Below are 20,509 nucleotides of genomic sequence, written 5' to 3'. Positions count from 1 at the left end.
AAAAACCTAATATCAATGCTTATATAAGTTGTTTTATAACACAAAATGGGAAAAGCCAAACATTGTCGAAAATGGGCGTGGCACCGTCGCTTTTATGATGAAGCATTTTGATACATTTCGGGAGCCATTAAACAAAGAAGAGTTCTTCTATCGCTACAAAATTCGATTAAAGAACCGACATCAAATGAACTGAACGACAAAAGCTTACAGCTGAGTATATAATGATCGGTTCCACTCGAACATAGGCTACCTTATTTGTTTTACATTTTTTTTCGTTTATCGATACATCATACATACAATACTTTGTTTGGTATTGTTCTGTACGAAAACCAAAAAAGTTTAAATTTCATTTCCACGAAGTGCTGGAAAACACTATTTTAAAAGTAGACTTTCGGTATGTAAGGCAGATCACGCTACTACTACACCACTTCGGCTTGCTGTTCTCATCTTTCATTACTCAATACAACGCACAACAGCTTTGTCTAAAAATTGGTTTTGATATCACTCCGAAAAGTATTAATACTGCACTCAATTTTTTGTGTGTAGAATATGCCAAAAAGTTACCTCTCTTCAGCAGATCGCACTAGTTCCAAAATAACACATAACTATCTCATAAATAGAATAGAGTACTAATTCTGTTCCTCGCATAGCTTTCAACTAATATTTTTAACATTGTGACGCTCTACGAAATGGCAACTGTCTCCCTTTCCAGTCCTTTGCAATACGTTCTTAGCTGGTTCAGTCGTAGGTGGGTCTGAAATAGGAGCTGCTTTTGAGTAATTAATTGGAAGTCATAAGGCTCAGACCTAAATGCCGTGGCTACCAATTACCCCGCTCTTCATCTAATTCGAACCAATGCTGAGGTGGTCGTTACATTCGTAATTCAAAACCGGTGCTTTGCGTGATTGTCTCTCACTTCCTCTGCAGTGCTGTTTAAAAAGCAAAAACACGTTAAACGTTTTTAAAAACAAGTAAGGAAGTCTAAGTTCGGGGGAAACCGAACATTACATACCCCGCTGTACACTTGAAATGCTGTTGTTGTTTGTTTTGTGTGCTTAATAGTGTTACAAGGCTGCGCAATAATGCATATACATATGGTTCTATTCTGAACTAATTTTTCTTCGGGTTATGGCTCCCAAAGCATAGAAAATTCCTTAGTCATAAAAGGGGCGATGCCACGCCCATATTTTAAAATTCGAAGTTTTTCCTATTTATTGTTATAAATCCTCTTGGGAAATGAAATACCGTTGATATTAAGCTCTTTTTTGCAAAGATATAGCTTATTTTATTCGTCCACGACCCTTTTAAAAATCTTTTATACAAAAGTGGGTGTGGTCCTTAACCGATTTCGTTAATTTTTCTTCAAAGCATTCCTTATAGTAAAAGCAACCTCTCTGCCTAATTTTGTTACGATAGATTCAACGATTTTTGATTTATGATTAATAATATTTGTAAAATTGATTTTATCACAAGTGGGCGATGCCACGCCGATTCAAAAAAATTGTTTAAGCTTTTTATCAAGAGTCTCATTATTAGTCCACACGTCAAATTTCAACATTCTAGGTGTATTAAATACTAAATAATCAGGTTTTTTGTGTTTTCCAAAATGTTATATATATAAAAAGTGGGCGTGGTTATCATGCGATTTCGTTCATTTTCAATACCAATCTATTCTGAGTCCAGACAAGCTTGTGTACAAAATTTGGTGAAGATATCTCAATATTTACTCAAGTTATCGTGTTAGCGGACAGACGGACAGACGGACGGACATGGCTCAATCAAATTTTTTTTCGATACTGATGATTTTGATATATGGAAGTCTATATCTATCTCGATTCCATTATACCTCTACAACCAACCGTTATTCAATCAAAGTTATAATACCGCGTGTACAACTACAGCTGGGTATAATTAATTTCAATAATGAAGAATAAGTAATGAACATCAACAGCTTTGGGGCTTACGAAATCTACCGGTTTTTTACAAATTGGCAAGTCGGAAATTGTTTAGAGGGTCTAATTAAAATACAGGAAACTTCACCAGCCATTTCTGCTACCATTTTACCTTTTGAAGAAAAGTATATAATGGGTGTTGTATAACGCACAACATATTCCGAATTGATCCTATTTGAACCACTTTAGTGTATATGGGCACCCATGTGATAAATGGTATCTACTTATTGACTAAATTTGATGAATTTAAATTTCATATGCAAATTTTGTCAACCAATTGACACTTAACTAACTCGATAACAAAATTTAGTAGATCACACAACAATAACATAGTATTAATGATATAGTCAGCCATTTAAGATCTGTTGACTGTTAACTATGCAGATGATACATAAAATTTATGCACGAGCTAAGTTCATGAGAATTAAATTAAAAACATGTTTATTTAAAATTTTGTGTTGGCAGTAAAAACAATCTTTTTTGTCTAAGTACAAATATAATGTGATTGTGTGTATAAGTGTTAAAGGCAGGGTCGGATTAAGCATGCTGGGGTAATGTAATTTTCGGGGCACTCCTTTTTCTAAATTCTGGGAACTTAGTTTTGCTATAACTATAAACGTATCAGAATTTTGAACTTTGTATTACGTTCACATTGCGTCATTAAGTCGAGATTATTGCCCATTTCAGAGTTAAACAGTACTGGTAACTCAAGTTTATGGCGCAAAGTGAATGAAATATTAGGCTTTTTAAACTTAAAGTTAGTTTAAAAGCATTAAAGAAGTATTTGGACTTATCTATAGAGTTTTTAAAAAAAAAATACAGACATAGGGCGTTCCAGAACTGAATTTTACGATATAGCGTTTTTGAATGAAGTTCGGAGGTATATTCAAAATTTATTTTTCCAAAATGGTAATGCTTTCTTAGGTCTTTTTTCAAAAACAAGAAAAGCTGTCTAATATACGTGGCAATTCTGTTCATTATTGTGAAATTTGCATACTAAATGGAGGGAAAAATCTCTGTGGCGTTAGTTGGTTGGTTGGTTGGAGTGCCGAGTCCCAATTGACTCCAATTAGCGCTCATGCGCCGTTTTGATACCACAAACTCGTGAGTTAACCAATGAAAGGGTGTTGTAAGAAGACTAATAAACATTTTCAAGCGCCTCAGGGAAACCCGTCCCCCTGTATCCATCCTGTGGAATTTATAAATTTGAGAAGTTCTCCCGGCCTAACATCCTTGAGTTCTTTCGAAAAAGGGCTTTCCAAGAAACTTTATTCTGCTTCGACAGTATGCTGGGCATTCGCACAGCAGATGCTCAACCGTTTCCTCCGCCTCCGGACGCAGGTAGCTGCAACAGGAGGTATTGTGTTCCAGTCCCATCCGCGCCGCATGTACCCCAATTGTCCAATGCCCCGTGAGCACCACAACTACTCTGAATATTTCCCTTCTGTTCATCTTAAGGACAGCGATAGTTCGTTTTCCGTTATATAATGGCCACATGCTCTTGGAAACTCTACAGGTCCGCAACTGATTCCACCTATTGTTGGCCTCACTCAACCAGTACTGGGAGATGCGACCCTTGATAAGTTCCAGGGGTGCAAGGACCTCCTTCGCTCCTGAGACATCAATAGCCGCTACACGCCGTGCTAGCTCATCCGCCATCTCGTTACCCTGTATGTTTCGATGCCCTGGCACCCATATCAGGGTAACGATCTGCCGGCTCGCCATAATCATGGCGCACTCCCTACACTGCCCAACCAGGTTTGATGATATCGTCTCTGACCCGTGGGCCCCAAGATCCGCCTGGCTATCGGAAAAGATGGCTACCCTGTTACCGTTACCATTGATATCCATTAACGCTTTACATGCCTCTTGGATAGCGCAAATCTCAGCTTGAAACACGCTTGCCGAGTCGGGAAGTCACATACATAAGGACGTGGGCGGGACAGTCGCAAATACTCCCGCTTCCACTCCGCAAGCCATCTTAGATCCGTCCGTGAAAACCGAGATGCCGAATCTCTGAGTGATGCCCCTATCATTCCAATCTTTCCTTGTGGGGAAGAGAATTGTGTAGTTTGTGTGGCACGTAAACGTATTAAGATGTTAACAGCATTTACAGCTACCTTTCACAATTGCCGCTATATAATTGTTCATTCGACATATGTAGTGTACTTGATTGTATCGATACTACTGTAATCACGATATTATACGTTTATTGATCCAACGTAAATTTATTACATAAATAATACTCTTACAACTAATAAATTAAATTTGGTTAAAAATTGAGATGTTCTTGCTAAAACGTGTTGCGCGTCGTTCGTTGCGTTTAAGAATCTGTCATTAGCCCAAAATGGGTTGCCGTCATACAGAAAGGCCCCCGGGAGTGACTTCGATGCACCTGAGAATTCACGGATTGTTGCACTGCCGACTTCTGGAGTATGTGCGCGGTACATTTGGACTCCTGGGGTTGCTCGTTGATGGCACTACGGTTGAGTTACTTGTGCCATTCGTATTCTGATTTTGTGCTTCAATAAATGTAGGCTTAAGCCTTTCTGTTGATTCTGTGGTTGCCTTACCCTCGACGTCAATCTTGAATACATAGCCCGATATGCGCTGGAGCACTTCATATGGACCTCGATACGGTTGTTCAAGTGTTTTTTTTACTTCGTCTACTCGTACGAACACATGAGTACAACTATGAAGACTAGAATGTTTAATGCTCAAGATCTATTGTGATGCGCGGTAAGTGATGGGCGGACTGTACGCATGAAGTTTCGAAATTCTTCGACAAAATGTTGTGGCTCAGGCCTCATTCCGACGTCGATGAAGAGTGCCCCTGGTAACCGGAGTGTTGTTCCGTAAAGCATTTCTGCTGTGCTGGCTTTAATGTCGTCTTTGAAACTTGTGCGAAGACCGAGCAACACGACTTGCAGGCCAAGCCCTGAATTACATTTAACGACGAGTGACTGAAAACCGTTTTCACTCAAAAGACAACACTGCAAATGTCAAGATATTTCTTAAAATTATAATAAGTTATAGATCTAACGAGTACTCGTTGTTGCTAGTTCACATATGTCATTAATCTGATTCACCACTTCAGAGCTATTGTTATTTAAAAAATGAGTTTCGATCACGGATCGTAAAACTTAATTGGCGGGCAATAAAATTTGTACAAATAATTTGAGTGTAGAAGTTGCCAGATCTAAAGATATGGAATTTTTGGAATTCGAATAGGTTCATAAATGGGTTTTGTAGAAAAAGTATACGACACGTATTTTCCTAAAAACTAAACAACACGCCGTAGCACAGAAGTTCGTGTCTCCGCTATTAGGCACAACTCGTTTTGTAGCGAGTTATTTAACCACTGCCTTCTTAAATAATTGCCGCTAGATGGGTCTCTTTACGCGCCTACCCTAGAGAGTTACAAACGTACAACTGAAGCTAATATAAGCGTGTTCAAAAGAGGCCCGGTCCTTTAAAATAAGAAGAAACATTCAATTAAACACCTTATTCGTCTTGCTTAGCTTTTTTGTTTTTGTGCTTGTCTCAATACAGTAAAATTATGGTTATGACGTTTTTTCTTGAAATGGTCATAAGCTCAAACCGAAATTTCTTAAATGGCCAATTAGTACCATTTAAAAAGTCCATTTAAAGTGGTCATATGATACGTTGTACTTATGACCGCTGACTTTATGTCGCCCCTCCGAAAATTGGGTTGATTTGTGTGGATTTTTCGCTGAGGTGACATAAGGTCAACGAACATAAGTTCAACTGAACTTTTGAGCTCTTAGCATTGCCATTAGGTCAAGGGAAAAAGCATAACGTAAAATTTAAAGTGGTTACAACGTCAAAGATACTGAGATGTTGGCCATTCTGTTAATTACAGAAATTGTCGTTGGATGATTTCTTTGATATAAGAACGCTTTTAACTAAACTCCGCAAGTTTTTTCTCTTTGCCATTAGAAAAAATTTTCCTAAATGGTCACTAGGTCAAATTCAAAAAGGTCACAAAGTCCATTGACTTTATTGCCATAAGGTGAACTGATGTCATGTCCGTTGACTTTATTTTATCCCACCACCATTTTCCATGCCTGAGGAATGTTTTGAGTGTCTTCAAAAAAAATCTGAATTATGGCGTTTTCAAAAGTTAACTTAGATCAGGCGTTTTCGAAGCGACACACGAGATAGCCTGATATTGCACGCACAGTAGGCAAAATATTGTAGTTTGGAATACCGAATCCATAAAGAACTCTTATTTACATCACATTACATAAATAAATAATAAACGATTTTCAAGGATGCTGTAAGCTATGCATATTACTTCTTATAGAAAGTTGTACGAGTTTTCACAGTTTAAAGCTTGAGCATTATGCTCTCAGCCTTAATCTTTCAGATTGGATTATTTCAACAAATTCATAAAAATAGTTCTTTTGGATCCATGGGGGACAGACATTTTTTGTTACATTATAAATGATCTCATGATTTTTAAGTTCCGAAAGATTTCTTCCCCCAACACCGTGTATCACATGGTTAGTATACTTCTTTCCTTAAATATATCGTATAAATTAATAGAGTAGAAAACATTGGTATCGAGTGGCAGAACTATCGAAATGGTACCATAAGCATAGATCCGCCAGCCAGTTAACGTCACTACCCTATGCAGCATCCTCATTCCGCATGGAACATGGAACACTGGTGTTTAATTTCAATTATTCAAATCTTGTGACTAAGTAAAGTGCTATTTATGGCCGCGTCACAATGAAATTTCTCATGTTCATGAGTTTTGAAGCAAAAAGCAAACTTCGTCACAATCGCGCAAGATGTTGGGTTTGTAAATATAAAAGAACTTCAGACTTAGCAGTTGAAACTTATACTTGCCTATTCACATAAAAAATGTCTCGAAGGTCTGTTGTAAACATTTCCACTATACTAGAAAAATACTTGCTAACATATTTTGTCTCATTCATTTGTTAAAATGCAGCTTTTAATTGCGAAAAATGTTAGAAAAATACCAACGAGTGGGAAAAAATAACTACACTTACAAAGTTTGAAAGCAGTCATAGCTAAAACACATGTCAAATTCTTCTTCTTATACTTTGTTTACAACAAACTCTTTTTCATTTCATATGGCGCTGGTGATGCGCCATTTGTCGCTCTCCATCCAAATACATGCAATCTGCTCATCTCTTAGCACACGATGCTACATCCAAAATCTGATATGATGGGGCTGTTATGCAAGTGTGGCAATATATGGCTTATCTTTAAAAAATTCCATTTCAGTACCGGTTTTCTAAAGTAAAGGTCTCGGTTAATGGCGCACTTACCCTGTATTTTCCAGTTTCTCTTCGTTTTTGTTCGTTTGGCTAGTATTATATAAAATAAGTGTGCATTTCTTCAAACTTTTTGAAATATTTCTTACTCAACGCGGTATCTTTGTCCCTTGAAGCGTGGCGCCCCTGGCCAATTACCTTAGCTGTCTAATAAGTAATCCGTCTCTGAGTGGTAAAGGTACAAACGTGCCGTTTGATTCATATCTAAATAGGTGTTTACAAAAGCTTGAACTGTGCGGTTATTTGTTTGAACTTTTCAATTACGCATGCGCTCATAAACAAAATTAATGTGCAAACTGAGTCCAAAAAAAAAATTTGAAATCTTTTTGTGACTCTTTACAATTTGTTTATAGATGAGTTCAAGGTGAGCGGCGCCACCTCGCTTATCTCATTGAATAGGGTCTAGTGGAAGTTTTTGTTGTAGTTTTTTTCATGACTTTTAATCACACACATACTAGGCATTCATTTCATTGCATCAAATCTTCGTTTTATTGATTTGCCGGGTATATAAAAATTAAAAAAAAAAAAAAAAATTATTCTGCCTTAAACAATTTTGATTAGAATTAATAAAGTTAGTCTAGCGTGATTAAGTCAACAAAACTATGCGTTATAAGTTATGGTTTGAGTTTAGTCAGTGAACTTAAATTATATTCAATTTAAACTCACCTATTTTTGTAGTGAAATTCCTTTGAACTTTGTTCTCACTTTGTTGTAACTTTTGCTGGTCACGTCATCACTTTACTAGTCATACTTCATGAAGAATGTTGCGTAATGTTTCTTACGTCATGTCATTTGCATACTTCACCCTTTCATTGTAACGATGGTAGTTCTTAGGGATGTAGATCTCGAAATTTCGGGATTATTGCGTTTTATGCTTTTTTTGTTGCTAGTAGTTCAGTTATAAATATGTATTATTTAGTGAATCAACAGCTCAACGTTATACCTCCTTCGATATTTGCCTTCGCCATCACAGATAGCACCAATCTTCTGGACAACTTTTCCCTTGAACACTCCAAGAGCCATCTCTCTCTTTTCTCGACTTAATCTGGGCGAAAAAGAAATTCATTTAGTCATGTCCGTCCGTCCGTCCGTAAACACGATAACTTGAGGAAATTTTGAGGTATCTTGATGAAATTTGGTATGTGGGTTCCTGGGCGCTCATCTCAGATCGCTATTTAAAATGAACGAAATCGGACGGCAACCACGCGCACTTTTTCGATATCGAAAATTTCGAAAAACAGAAAAAGTGCGATAACTCATTACCAAAGACGGATAAAACGATGAAACATGGTAGGTGGGTTCACCTTATGACGCAAAATAGAAAACTAGTAAAATTTTGGACAATGGGCGTGGCAACGCCCACTTTTAACATAAGGTAATTTAAAAGTTTTGCAAGCTGTAATTTGGCAGTCGTTGAAGATATCATGGTGAAATTTGGCAGAAACGTTATTCCTATCACTATTTGTGTGCTAAATAGAAATTAGCAAAATCGGATGTCGAACACGCCCACTTAAAAAAAAATTTTTTTAAATCAAATTTTAACAAAAAATTTGATATCTTTACAATATATAAGTAAATTATGCCAACATTCAATTCCAGTAATGATATGGTGCAACAAAATACAAAAATAAAATAAAATTTCAAAATGGGCGTGGCTCCGCCCTTTTTCATTTAATTCGTCTAGAATACTTTTAATGCCATAAGTCGAACAAAAATTTACCACTCCTTGTGAAATTTGGTTGGGGCATAGATTCTATGAAGATAACTGTTTTCTGTGAAAATGGACGAAATCGGTTGAAGCCATGCCCAGTTTTTATACACAGTCGACCGCCTGTCCTTCCGCTTGGCCGTTAACATGATAACTTGAGCAAAAATCGATATATCTTCACTAAACTTAGTTCACGCACTTATCTGAACTCACTTTATCTTGGTGTAACTTTAGGAAAAACTTTGTAAAATGGATGTGCCGCCTACCATATTAAGTAGAAGAAAATGAAAAAAGTTATGCAGAGCGAAACAAAAAGCCCTTGGAATCTTGGCAGGATAACTGTTTAACGTGGTATTACATATATAAATAAATTAGCGGTACCCAACAGATGATGTTCTAGGTCACCCTGGTGCACATTTTGTTCGATATCTCGAAAACGCCTTCAAATAAACAACTAAGGGCCACTCCCTTTTATAACCCTCATTAATACCTTTAATGTACACATAACGTACAAACACATTCTAGAGTCACCCCTGGTCCACCTTAATGGCGAAATCTCGAAAAGGCGTCCACCTAGTTGTAGGACTAAGGATCACTCCCTTTTAAAATGCTCATTACCACCTTTCATTTGATACCCATATCGTACAAACACATTCTGTAGTCACCCCTGGTCAACCTTTATGGCGATATCCCGAAATGGCGTCCACCTATAGAACTATGGCCCACTCCCTTTTAAAATACTCTTTAATATCTTCCATTTTATACCCATGTCATACAAACACATTCCAGGGCTACCCTAAGTTCATTTTCCTAAATGGTGATTTGCCCTTATTTTGTCTCCAAAGCTCTCAGCTGCGTATGTAATGTTCGGTTACACCTGAACTTAGCCTTCCTTACTTGTTTAAACTATATTTATATTAGTTTTGTTTACTTTTCAGTTGCCTACTCAGTCCAAAGTAGTACTTCTTGTCTCCGTATGATTTCTAATCAGATCTTGGTTTTGCTGTTAATGTAATGTTTCTTCACAGCACTTCGTCCAAGCTAAGTTTTGTGAGGGAATCCAGAATGGTGCTCGGCTTTAGGTAGCGCATATGGCTGCTTTCTAGTTTTAGCGATCCAAGACTCTTTAGTCTTCTTCTCGCAACGGCATCGCATTCGAGAAGGATGTGTTTCGGATTTTGACGCAAAATCGACAGAGCCTATTAGACCACATACTTGTTAAAATTCTTAGGTGTTTCTGGCAGGCTAATCATGCCTTTAAAATGCATTATGTTGTATCCTTATATTAATGATTATTCCTGTCGCAATTCTAGAAGTGAGAGCTGTTCTCTGAGACAGGCTTTTTCCAGCTTGAGCTTATTGTGTGTGAACTGAATCGTCATGATGGACCTGCCACTGCCTTTTTGGTCAGCCCATCCGCTTGTTGTGGCTCGATGCCCAGTCTAATGAAATCGTGTTATTAGACCCTAATGATTCACAACCTCTCCACGCACGTAAGGACTGCTGATGACCTTGACTGCCGCTGAGTAAAACGATACTTTCCCTTGTGTAGCCTCGTTGTGTCAGCACACCGAATGATGCCGAAAACCCCGGCTTGTAAAATGCTCGGATATTTTCCGAGTGGTGAGGACACCTTGATTCTGGGGCCGAAGATTCTCGTTCCGATGCCTCTAGTGTAATCGAGATATCGGTACCATATGAGTGTGTGTTCCTGGTGTAGCGCCTGGAAGTATCCTACGTATTGCCAGTTCGGTTTTGTAACGCTTTTCAGACCTAATTATCTTTTTGGTGTCATCCATTTTAAAGTCCGACAAAACATCTATCGCTCTCGGATAGAAAGTTCTGTTGGACAGCAATAAATGCGCAGTCCCTTTCTGACGGTAGTATGTAATATGTCCTTCGGTTGTGAAAGAAGTCAAACCTGAAGCCGAAAATATGTCCAAAGCCGAAGCAGAAAAGTATTTTGGTGCTTAAGAACAGAACAGCATATCATTCGGACATCTATATATAAATGTTTGCCTTTTTTTCGTATTCCCAAAAACTTTAGCTCACGGGGCCATACAACAACAACTTCATAAACTTTACAACAATGTGATTAAGCAAATATATTACCCCATCCAAATATTAACAATAATTGGCGGTCCAGCAGCGTCCCCCGATTTTCGTGTCGTATACTTTGACTGACGAGTTAGCATAGCGAGCCCAACACAAATCAACGCATGCTGTCCTAGAGCCGTATCGTCACTTACGATCACGGTTCGGATCCCCCAGCGGGTTAGGGGGCTTAGAATATAACCGCGGCAGGTATGCCTGTCGGAAAAGGCGACTAAAATACCAAATTTATTCAAGGGATTGTGTAGCGCAACACTTTCAAGGTGTTGCCAGCGCAACATATATAGCTTCTCCAATCCAATTGTTAACCTAACCTACCCAATGCGAGCCCTGTTACTTTAACAGTTGAGGCTCTGGCGACCCCAAGTTCCTCATGGATCTAGGGGGTGGGAGGGCGGTATGGCTTTGAAGGTTTCATGTGATCATACTACATCGGTTCCGAGATGGTCGGGCTGGTGCCTTAATGGTGCTTGTTACCGGAACGTACCGGATCTGCATCCGGCAAAGGACCATCAATATCGATAACGCTCTCCAAGGATTTCGGGGAGTGTCCTTATCGCTACAACAACGGATTGGATATCATTTTCATCCGATTCGATCAAGGATTGTATAACTCGACTCGGCCCTGATTTTTGATCGATTTATTTGTTGTTCGGTGTCAAAAGAAACAAATCGGTATTATTGTGGGATTTAAGGAAACCTTAGTACATTCTCGCAGACATGCTCATAACTAGCTGGTCTGGTTACAAAATAGTTCTGAGCCTTAATGCTGCCTTCTCTTCTCGAAAAATTCAATAGCCTGAAGGAGATCCCGAAAGCACTTCCGAAATCCCGAAAATCCTTAGTTTACTTGTATATTCATTCATATCCTTACAAAGTCCTACATATTCTAAAATTTCATATCGTTCAGTCACAAACACTTTTAATCGTTATTATCTCATTATGTTTGTTTGGCGAAGAATGCCGTTCAAGTTTGCAATTTCGTAATACTTTTCGCTAAAGCTATGAATGTAAAGATTCCGTATGAAATCACTACAACAATGGGCTAAAGTTCATTGAAATATTTTAATTCGCTAATTGTAATGTTTTTGTACTCACCTTTGTTCATTTATATTTCTTTCTTTTCATTGCAGCGTGTTCCACCGCTTCGTGTTGACGATTTAATCAACGATTTACGCGACGGTACCAAACTAATTGCACTTCTAGAAGTGCTATCCGGTGAACGTCTACCCGTTGAAAAGGGGCGCGTTCTAAGACGTCCACATTTTCTTAGCAATGCCAATACAGCCTTACAATTTTTAGCCAGTAAACGTATCAAATTGGTGAATATTAATCCGGCAGATTTGGTGGATGGGAGACCACCAGTTGTGCTGGGTCTGATATGGACCATCATATTGTATTTCCAGGTAAGTTTACGGATGGTATGAACGTTACTTAAGTAAGCAGTAATAAATCTGAAAAGTAATTTACTTATATCTACTTTTAAGTCACTCTATAAAAGCACCCGTAATCTATAATATAAAAATAAGTCGGGGTTTCTTCCTGACGCTATAACCCCAGAACGCACGAACCGATTTCCACGGCTTTCCATTCGTTGGAAAGGTCTAGGGCTCCGTGAGGTTTATAGCAAAGAAAATTCAGGATCGACGCACAGGGTCTCGAGATATAGACCAAAACGTGGAATCGGGTGCCCCTAGAATGTGTTTATAGAATATGGATATCAATTGAAAGCTGTTGATGAGTGCTTTAGTAGAGGGTAATCCTCATCCCCCTGGGTGACTAGGGTCTCGAGATATAGGCCAAAACGTGGACCCGGGTACCTCTAGAATGTGTTTATGGCTATCAAATGAAAGCTGTTGATGAGTGCTTTAGTATAGGGTAATTTCCATACCCCTGGTTGACTAGGGTCTCGAGATATAGGCCAAAACGTGAGCCCGTGAACGCCTAGATAGTGTTTTTACATTATGGGTATCAAATTGAGGCTGCTGATGAGTGCTTTAGTACAGGGTAGTTTTCATACCTATTGGTGACTAGGGTCTCGAGATATAGGCCAAAACGTGGACCCGGATACACCTAGAATGTGTTTTTACATTATGGGTATCAAATTGCAGCTGTTGCTGTATGCTTTAGTACAGAGTAAGTTTTACACAGCTGGGTGACTAGGGTCTCGAGATATAGGCCAAAACATGGAATCGGATACCCCAAGAATGTGTTTTTAAATTACGGGTATCAAATTGAAGCTGTTGATGTGTGCTTTAGTATAGAGTAAGTTTTACACAGCTGGGTGACTAGGGTCTCGAGATATAGGCCAAAACATGGACCCGTATACCCCTAGAATGTGTGTGTATTATGGATATCATATGAAAGCTGTTGCTGAGAGCTTTAAAGTAATATTCATTCTGATATTCGATTTAGTCGCATCAACCTGACAAAACTGATAAATATGCATGCGAAGCCGAAATAAAGACATGAATTAATAATACCCCCATACCTATTTACATACGGCCTATTCGATTTGCCTGAAATTTGGTATATAAATTTGCGTATATTAGTATTTACGATGCTTTTTTCCGGGAAGTAGACCAGAGAAGGACTGGGACTGGGATTAGGACTGGGGCTGGGATTAGGACTAGGACTGGGACTGGGACTGAGACTCGGAATGGGACTTAAACAAAATACATACCACCCTCTGGGACTGGCAATAATATATAAAGAAGAATGAGAAAAACTTGAGAGAAGAGAAAAGCGAGAAGGAGGAGACTGAGAAAGAGATAGATATAGAATGAGACGAAGATGGAGATAGATGAAGCGAAAAATACGGAGGAAGGAGTGAATGTAAAGATTAGGAAAAGTTTAGAGGGGTGAAGGCAGAGTTATACGGAAAAATCTTAGTAAAATGTATGCAGATAGACCAAATTTAGGGCAGAACAACGTCTGCCGGGTCTGCTAGTATATTTACTAAAAAACTTGTGACTAACTAAAGTTTGCCTCACGAATTCTAGCAGGGACCCTAAGTCACTATATGTATATGTATTTGCGCTTTAGCTCCGAGAGAAATTGTATCTGTTGAATGCTTCAGTCAAGTTCGCTAATACAATGAAAGATGAAGGTATGGGATCGAGTTTTATTTGTACCAATTAAAGTGGCCGCCATCGCTGCCCAAGCGGAGACTCACGTAGAACATTGTGGCCCATTGTGATACCACGAAGGGGTCATTGTTTCCTTTCTGTAGAATGTGGTTCATACATCAATAAAGCTAAACCTAATATGGAGCTTTTACATTTGCGGATTCTAGCTCCGAAATGTACCCAAAGAAGTGTCTGTGGAGACATGGGTGCCTGGTCTTCGACAGGGCGGGACAATGGCATAGATAATGCTGTATGCTTTCTACATATTTCTTCCTCGCAGCTGCGACAGAAGTCATTTTTGTGCAGACCCACTAATGGGCTAATAGAAAGGCGCGTCATAAGAATGAACGTTTGCGATCTCTTTTCGTCCAGCATGGGCCAGATTTGCCTGGACACTACATGTTGATTCCATGGCCCAACTCGCGTCAGCTTGTTCTGTGAACTGAAATCGCAACCAGTGCTTGCAAGTATTCAGAGGAGGATTCGCCCATGCAGCATTGGTGATTGTTTGCAAGCTGGTGAAGACGGAGGTTTGTTGCCCACTCACTCCTCTCTGGGATCTTTGTGGAAAATTGTTTGTCCCAGCAAGGGAACGGAATTGTGTGACCTAGCTTTAAGAATATATTAGGGTCATGCTTCAGGATCTGAGGATGTCAAAACCGGCAGTCCCTCCAAGGTTCGATTGCGTTGAGCCTAGCCGTGTTATAGGTGTCAGAATATTTCCCATAAAAGTCAGTAGGGAGACGAAATAGTATGATCTCAAAAGCTTAGGTGGGAGTGGACGGTAGGACACCACAAGTAAGCATAGCCGCCATTCGCTGCACTTTTGTTGCTTTGCTCTAGCTTCGATATTGAGTGCCGTCCACCATAAGGTGAGTGCGTAGAAGAGTATGGTTCGCACCACTGCCGTGTAGATGCAATGTGCAATGTGAGGCTGAAGACCCCACCTTTTTCCAATTGTCAACCTATACGTGTAGAGCGCTATTGTGGGTTTTCTGGAGCATTCCACAACATTTCGCTGCCAATCTAATCGATGGGATATATATCTTCTCCCACCCAATTGTCAACCTCACCTACCCGTGGCGAATCTAGTTTCTTTAGCTGCCGAGGCTCTGGTGACTCCAAGTTCCTAATGTATCTAGGGGGTGGGAGGTCAACAAGTGCAGATTCCGTAGACCAAGTCTTTGTTAGATTCAGTGCATTTTGCAAAATTTCGCCAAGCACCTGAAGATGTTTGCCAGTAGCCGTCAGGGCTATGTCATCAGCAAATGCAATGACCTGACAGCCGGTAGACTGCAGCCTAGATAACAAAGATTTCACAGCAAGAGCGTCCCCTTGGGGGGTTCCTTTGCTGGAATACCTTGTTAGTGAAGAGTTGCCTATTTCGGAAATAATAGTTCTCCTTTTTAGATGGTGCTCAACGAGTTCCACTAGAGGGTCTTCCACCCTCAGCTAACCTAGAGAGCTCATATCCGCTGTTGGAAGAACTCCGTTAAAGCCCCTTCCATGTCGAGAAAATTGCCAAGCGTGGATTCTTTGAAGGCAATTCTTCTTTCTCTATCCTTGAGGTGAAAGCGTGTAGAGCTGTCTCTATGGACTTAGAATAAGCATGTTGGCTGTTGGACATTAGTGTTGGATTTGCCGATCGCCTGTTGTAGCTATCTAGTAGTCTATCTAGAATATTTAGGAGGTAAGGGGTTCGACCTTAATATCGCTCACCAAGCCCGGCACTACTCGCGCTGTAATCGAAGTGTAAGTGTTTTCTGCTGGCTATTCTGAATCATCTGCCAATGGGAAATATGTATCGAAAAGTGCCTCAAGGGACACTTCACTACTATGTGACGATTTTCGGTATCTTTATTTATTAGTCCCTGGACAACATTTCTTCAACCACGCTATTTCGCTGGAGCACTCGATGTCCGCATAGACATTTTCTCATGAAACTCTTCGCCCTGCAAATTTCGCGTTTGTAGATCCTCAAGAGATCTCCATACTCCTCCCGGCATGGTTCGCTTTCCACGACCTTTTCTAGCTTGAACATTTCTTTTACTCGTCTTCTAAGAAGACTCAGCTCATTTGTCTACTATGGCGACATTGATTTTTCACAGCATCTTCTTTAAGGGCAAGCCCTGTTTTAAACAGTCATAAGCGACTTTGATGGGAAATCATTGGACAAAAATTAGTTTGGTATCAAAAGAAAGTCGTTTTTGAAAACAGTCTAATGTACATACAAACAGCACATTACACAGTATAAGTATTTGTACTTTCACTTCTATTAAGTTTTAACTAATAATGTAAATGCTTGTACGATAACTGTAATAACGTTGCAAAATAAAAAAAAATATTTGTGTATTTCTTTCCTTTCTGTCTCTTTTGTGCTAATTTTTGAAATCGAACGTCTGTTCGAATGATTTTGAAACATTTTATTTGTTGTTGTTGCTTATTTTGTGCTAAAATCATAGCTTCATAAGAAGCGACGGAAAAAATTAGTTGTAGTAATCAATTATGCTCCACAGGTAATTTGTGAATGTAGTTGTTAATGGCTATAACACTTTTATGTAATTTTTGTATGATCATTTTAAAATTGAACAAATTAATTTTTATACATAATTTTCGAACTTATGAGTTTTTTGTATTTAACAAGTTCATATAAACTAACATACATACTGCACATTTCGTACACCCAATTATCTTTATAAATATATGTATGTATTTCGAAATTTATATTTTGTAGTTTATGTATTTATCGATTTTTATTGTGCTTTTCGCAGTCGAAGAATCAAATTTTGTAAAATGTGATTTTCCCAGATACTTTTTTTCATATAAAACTTGGCCCTTCTCGTAATTTGAATTTCATTCTCATTCTTGCTTGCCCTTATCTATTACCCTATGCCCCTCTCGTTTTTCCGCTTAATCTGCTTGATTTTTATACTCAGCTGAGCAGAGCTCACAGAGTATATTAATTTTGTTCGCATAACGGCCTAAACTAATCGAGATAGATATAGACTTCTATGTATCAAAATGATCTGGGCGAAAAAAGAAATTCATTTCGCCATGTCCGTCCGTCCGTCTGTCCGTGAACACGATAAACTGAGTAAATTTTGAGGTATCTTAATGAAATTTGGTATGTAAGTTCCTGGTCACTCATCTCATAACGCTATTTAAAATGAACGAAATCGGACTATCGAAAATTACGAAAAACCGAAAAAGTGCGATAGTTCATTACCAAAGATGGATAAAGCGATGAAACTTGATAGGTAGGGGTTGACCTTATGACGCAGAATAGAAAATTAGTAAAATTTTGGACAATTGGCGTGGCACGGCCCACTCTTAATAATTAATTTAATTTAAAAGTTTTGCAAGCTGTATTTTGGCAGTCGTTGAAGATATCATGATGAAATTTGGCAGGAACGTTACTGCTATTACAGTATGTATTCTAAATAAAAATTAAAAAAAGCGGACCACGAAAACGCCCACTTTCTAAAAAAAAATTTTAAGTCAAATTTTAACAAAAAATTGAATATCTTTACAGTATATATGTAAGTAAATTATGTCAACATTCAACTCCAACATTTGTCTCCAAAGCTCTCAGCTGAGTATGTTATGTTGGATTACACCCGAACTTAGCCTTCCTTACTAGTTATTCTTACTTTAAATCCTCCTTTTACTCTTACTCTTATTCTTACTCTTGCTCTTACTCTTACTCCTACTCTTACTTTTACTTTTATGTTTACTCTTGCCTTCAATCTTACTCTTACTATCATTTTTGCTCTTACTCTTACTTTTGCTCTTACTCTTACTCTTACTCTTATTTTTATTCTTACCTTTACTCTTACTTTTACTCCCAGTCTTATCTTACTATTACTCTTACTCCTACTCTTACCATTACTCTTCCTCTTACTGTTACTGTTACTTTTACTCTAACTCCCAGCCCCGCTCTCATGCCCACTACCACTACTACTCTCACTTCCACTACCGTTTCCATGAAATTGGTCCTGAAAAGCTTATTTTCCAAATCATTGTAAGATTCATTACTGAGCCCCTGATTGGCTATTAATTTCATTCTAAGAGTTACTTTTATTCTTACTCTTGCTCTTACTTTTACTCTTAATCTCATTTTTATTCTTACTTTTACTCTTATTCTTACTCTTACTCTTATTATTACTCTTGCTCTTACTCCTACTATTACTTTTACTTTTATACTTCCCCTTGCTTTCATTCTTACTCTTACTCTTATTCATACTCTCACTGTTACTCTTATTTTTACTCTTAGTCTTACTCTTTTTCTTACTCTTACTCTTACTATAATTTTTATTCTTACCTTTACTCTTACTTTAATCCAACTCTTATCTTGCTCTTACTCTTATACTTACTCTTACTCTTACACTTACACTTACTCTTACTCTTGCCTTTCCTCTTCCTCTTATTCCCACTCCCAATCTCACTCCCACTTCTACTCTCACTATCACTACCGATACCACTTCCATCAATTTGGTTCCGAAAAGCTTATGTATATTCCACGTTGTAAGATTCTTTGCTGAGCCCATGATTGGCAAATGACTTCAGAAATAAAAAAATTCTAAGTTTGGAAATGGTATCTTATTTTGTTTACATATATTAATATTTGCGTAGAATAAGCTTAACTTTACATATTTTCCATTCCTCTATGTATGTATTATTTTTACTAAAATAGAGTACTTTAAGATTCCCTAATTTGATTTTTCAATTTTTTTCAACAGATCGAAGAGAACAGAATCAACCTCGAATATTTGGGTCATGGTATTAGCGGTTCGGTTAGTTCTCTGGATAGCGTTGGCAAGAACGCTAGCGATCAAAAGGCTGAAAAATGGAAACAAGGTGCTAGGAAGACATTATTGAATTGGGTTACCAATGCCTTGCCAAAGTAAGTACAAGTTTTTATTGGTAATCCTATTTAAGCTCTCTTTTTGTATCAGTGTTATGTTCTCCATCTTATCTTTATCGCTTTTACCTTACTTTACACTGATTTTTAGATATATATTTTTTTTTGTCGCACTGTAATGATTCCACTCTCTTACCACTGACAAGTATCTACGAGTATATCCTTCTCTTTTTTTATACATGCTAAATACTTCTCTAGCACACTCCAGATGAATTGCATTTCTCTTAAAAAAACCTAAAAATACTAAGTGAAAGTTGTATTGCAATAAGCTGCCAACAGCGCCTTTGAAGTTGGATCTTTTTCAAAATAGAAAACTTCTTTAGTAGACTTTACGACTTCCAAACTTCCGGTAAAATTTTCAGCTTAAGTTAAGGTTGGCTGACCGATAAGAGGAGTGTCATTACTCTTGATTCTTATAGTTACACCCTGCTGACTCTATAGGAATGTTTCAGGGAAGCCAAGTTATTTTGGTTGTTAATTATATCGAGCCCGATGGCTTCATTCCTGCACAACTCGAAAGTTTTCTGGGAACATTCATCATTCGGATTGCGGTTTCAATTATCTCATAGGGTATTCATACTACCCAGCCTCTTGTTAGCAATCTACAAGTGATTGGTCTATACATAGGAAACATGATTCCACTCGTACTATTATCGGCATCGTAGCATGAGGAAGGCAGCTGCAAATAAAATAAAATTGTTTACCATTCAGACTTAAACAAATGAAGCGTTACAGCCCTCCTTTAGCAATGTTCCGCCCACTTTCTGGCCCCAGGCATATTGAGGGTTTGATAACTGTGCAATCGCCTACAGAAATCTTCAGAATTACAGCCAAAACTACAGGGTACTGCTAGATGGTCCAACACACGGAGCGCCTACTGGTTTCGTTCAACGACGGTTTCAGGAACTGGGGCCAAAAGAGATTCTATGAAATCGCCAATATTTTTGTACTTTGAAATTCTTATCTACCGTTGTTGTGTTATCTTCAAAAACACTCCCGAAGGCTTTTAGTTATGGCTTCGCTCCGATACTAGCATCTCAACCTCAAACCTTGGGGGCTGTGAATTTAATTTGCCTCTTACGCAAGGCATGCTACCTCGGGACTATTCGAAGTTTTTTGCTCAGTCACAAAAACAATGTCTTGAGAATATTTCCAGGAGGACGCACAACAAAATAGCTTCTCGTGCGCTAGTTGGACAAGGCGGGGCACGTGTAGCACATCAACCAACTAGCCATGACTATAGGGACCAACGGTTGCCCAACACTTGTTCAGGCAAGAACTCCTTTCCGACTTAATGTCACTTACTGAAGTGAGTTATTGCCCTTATTTTAAACAAATTTTGTTTCACTCGAGAAGAAGTA

At 38.5% G+C, this 20,509-nt stretch overlaps 1 protein-coding gene across 10 annotated transcripts in view; it reads left to right on the top strand.

Annotated features, from left to right (window-relative positions):
- Positions 1 to 20,509, top strand: part of Msp300 (Muscle-specific protein 300 kDa) — a 480,743-nt gene that overhangs the window by 215,701 nt on the left and 244,533 nt on the right. For all 10 annotated transcript variants that reach the window (XM_067767583.1, XM_067767586.1, XM_067767584.1 and 7 more), the window contains 2 exons: positions 12,233 to 12,505; positions 18,967 to 19,130. In XM_067767583.1, coding sequence (XP_067623684.1) covers positions 12,233 to 12,505; positions 18,967 to 19,130 — 437 coding nt within the window. The remainder of the gene's footprint in view (positions 1 to 12,232; positions 12,506 to 18,966; positions 19,131 to 20,509) is intronic.

The sequence above is a fragment of the Eurosta solidaginis genome, chromosome 2 (genome assembly GCF_040869045.1).
Source record: "Eurosta solidaginis isolate ZX-2024a chromosome 2, ASM4086904v1, whole genome shotgun sequence".
NCBI classification, from domain to species: domain Eukaryota; kingdom Metazoa; phylum Arthropoda; class Insecta; order Diptera; family Tephritidae; genus Eurosta; species Eurosta solidaginis.
This window is presented reverse-complemented; position numbering and strand designations above follow the sequence as displayed.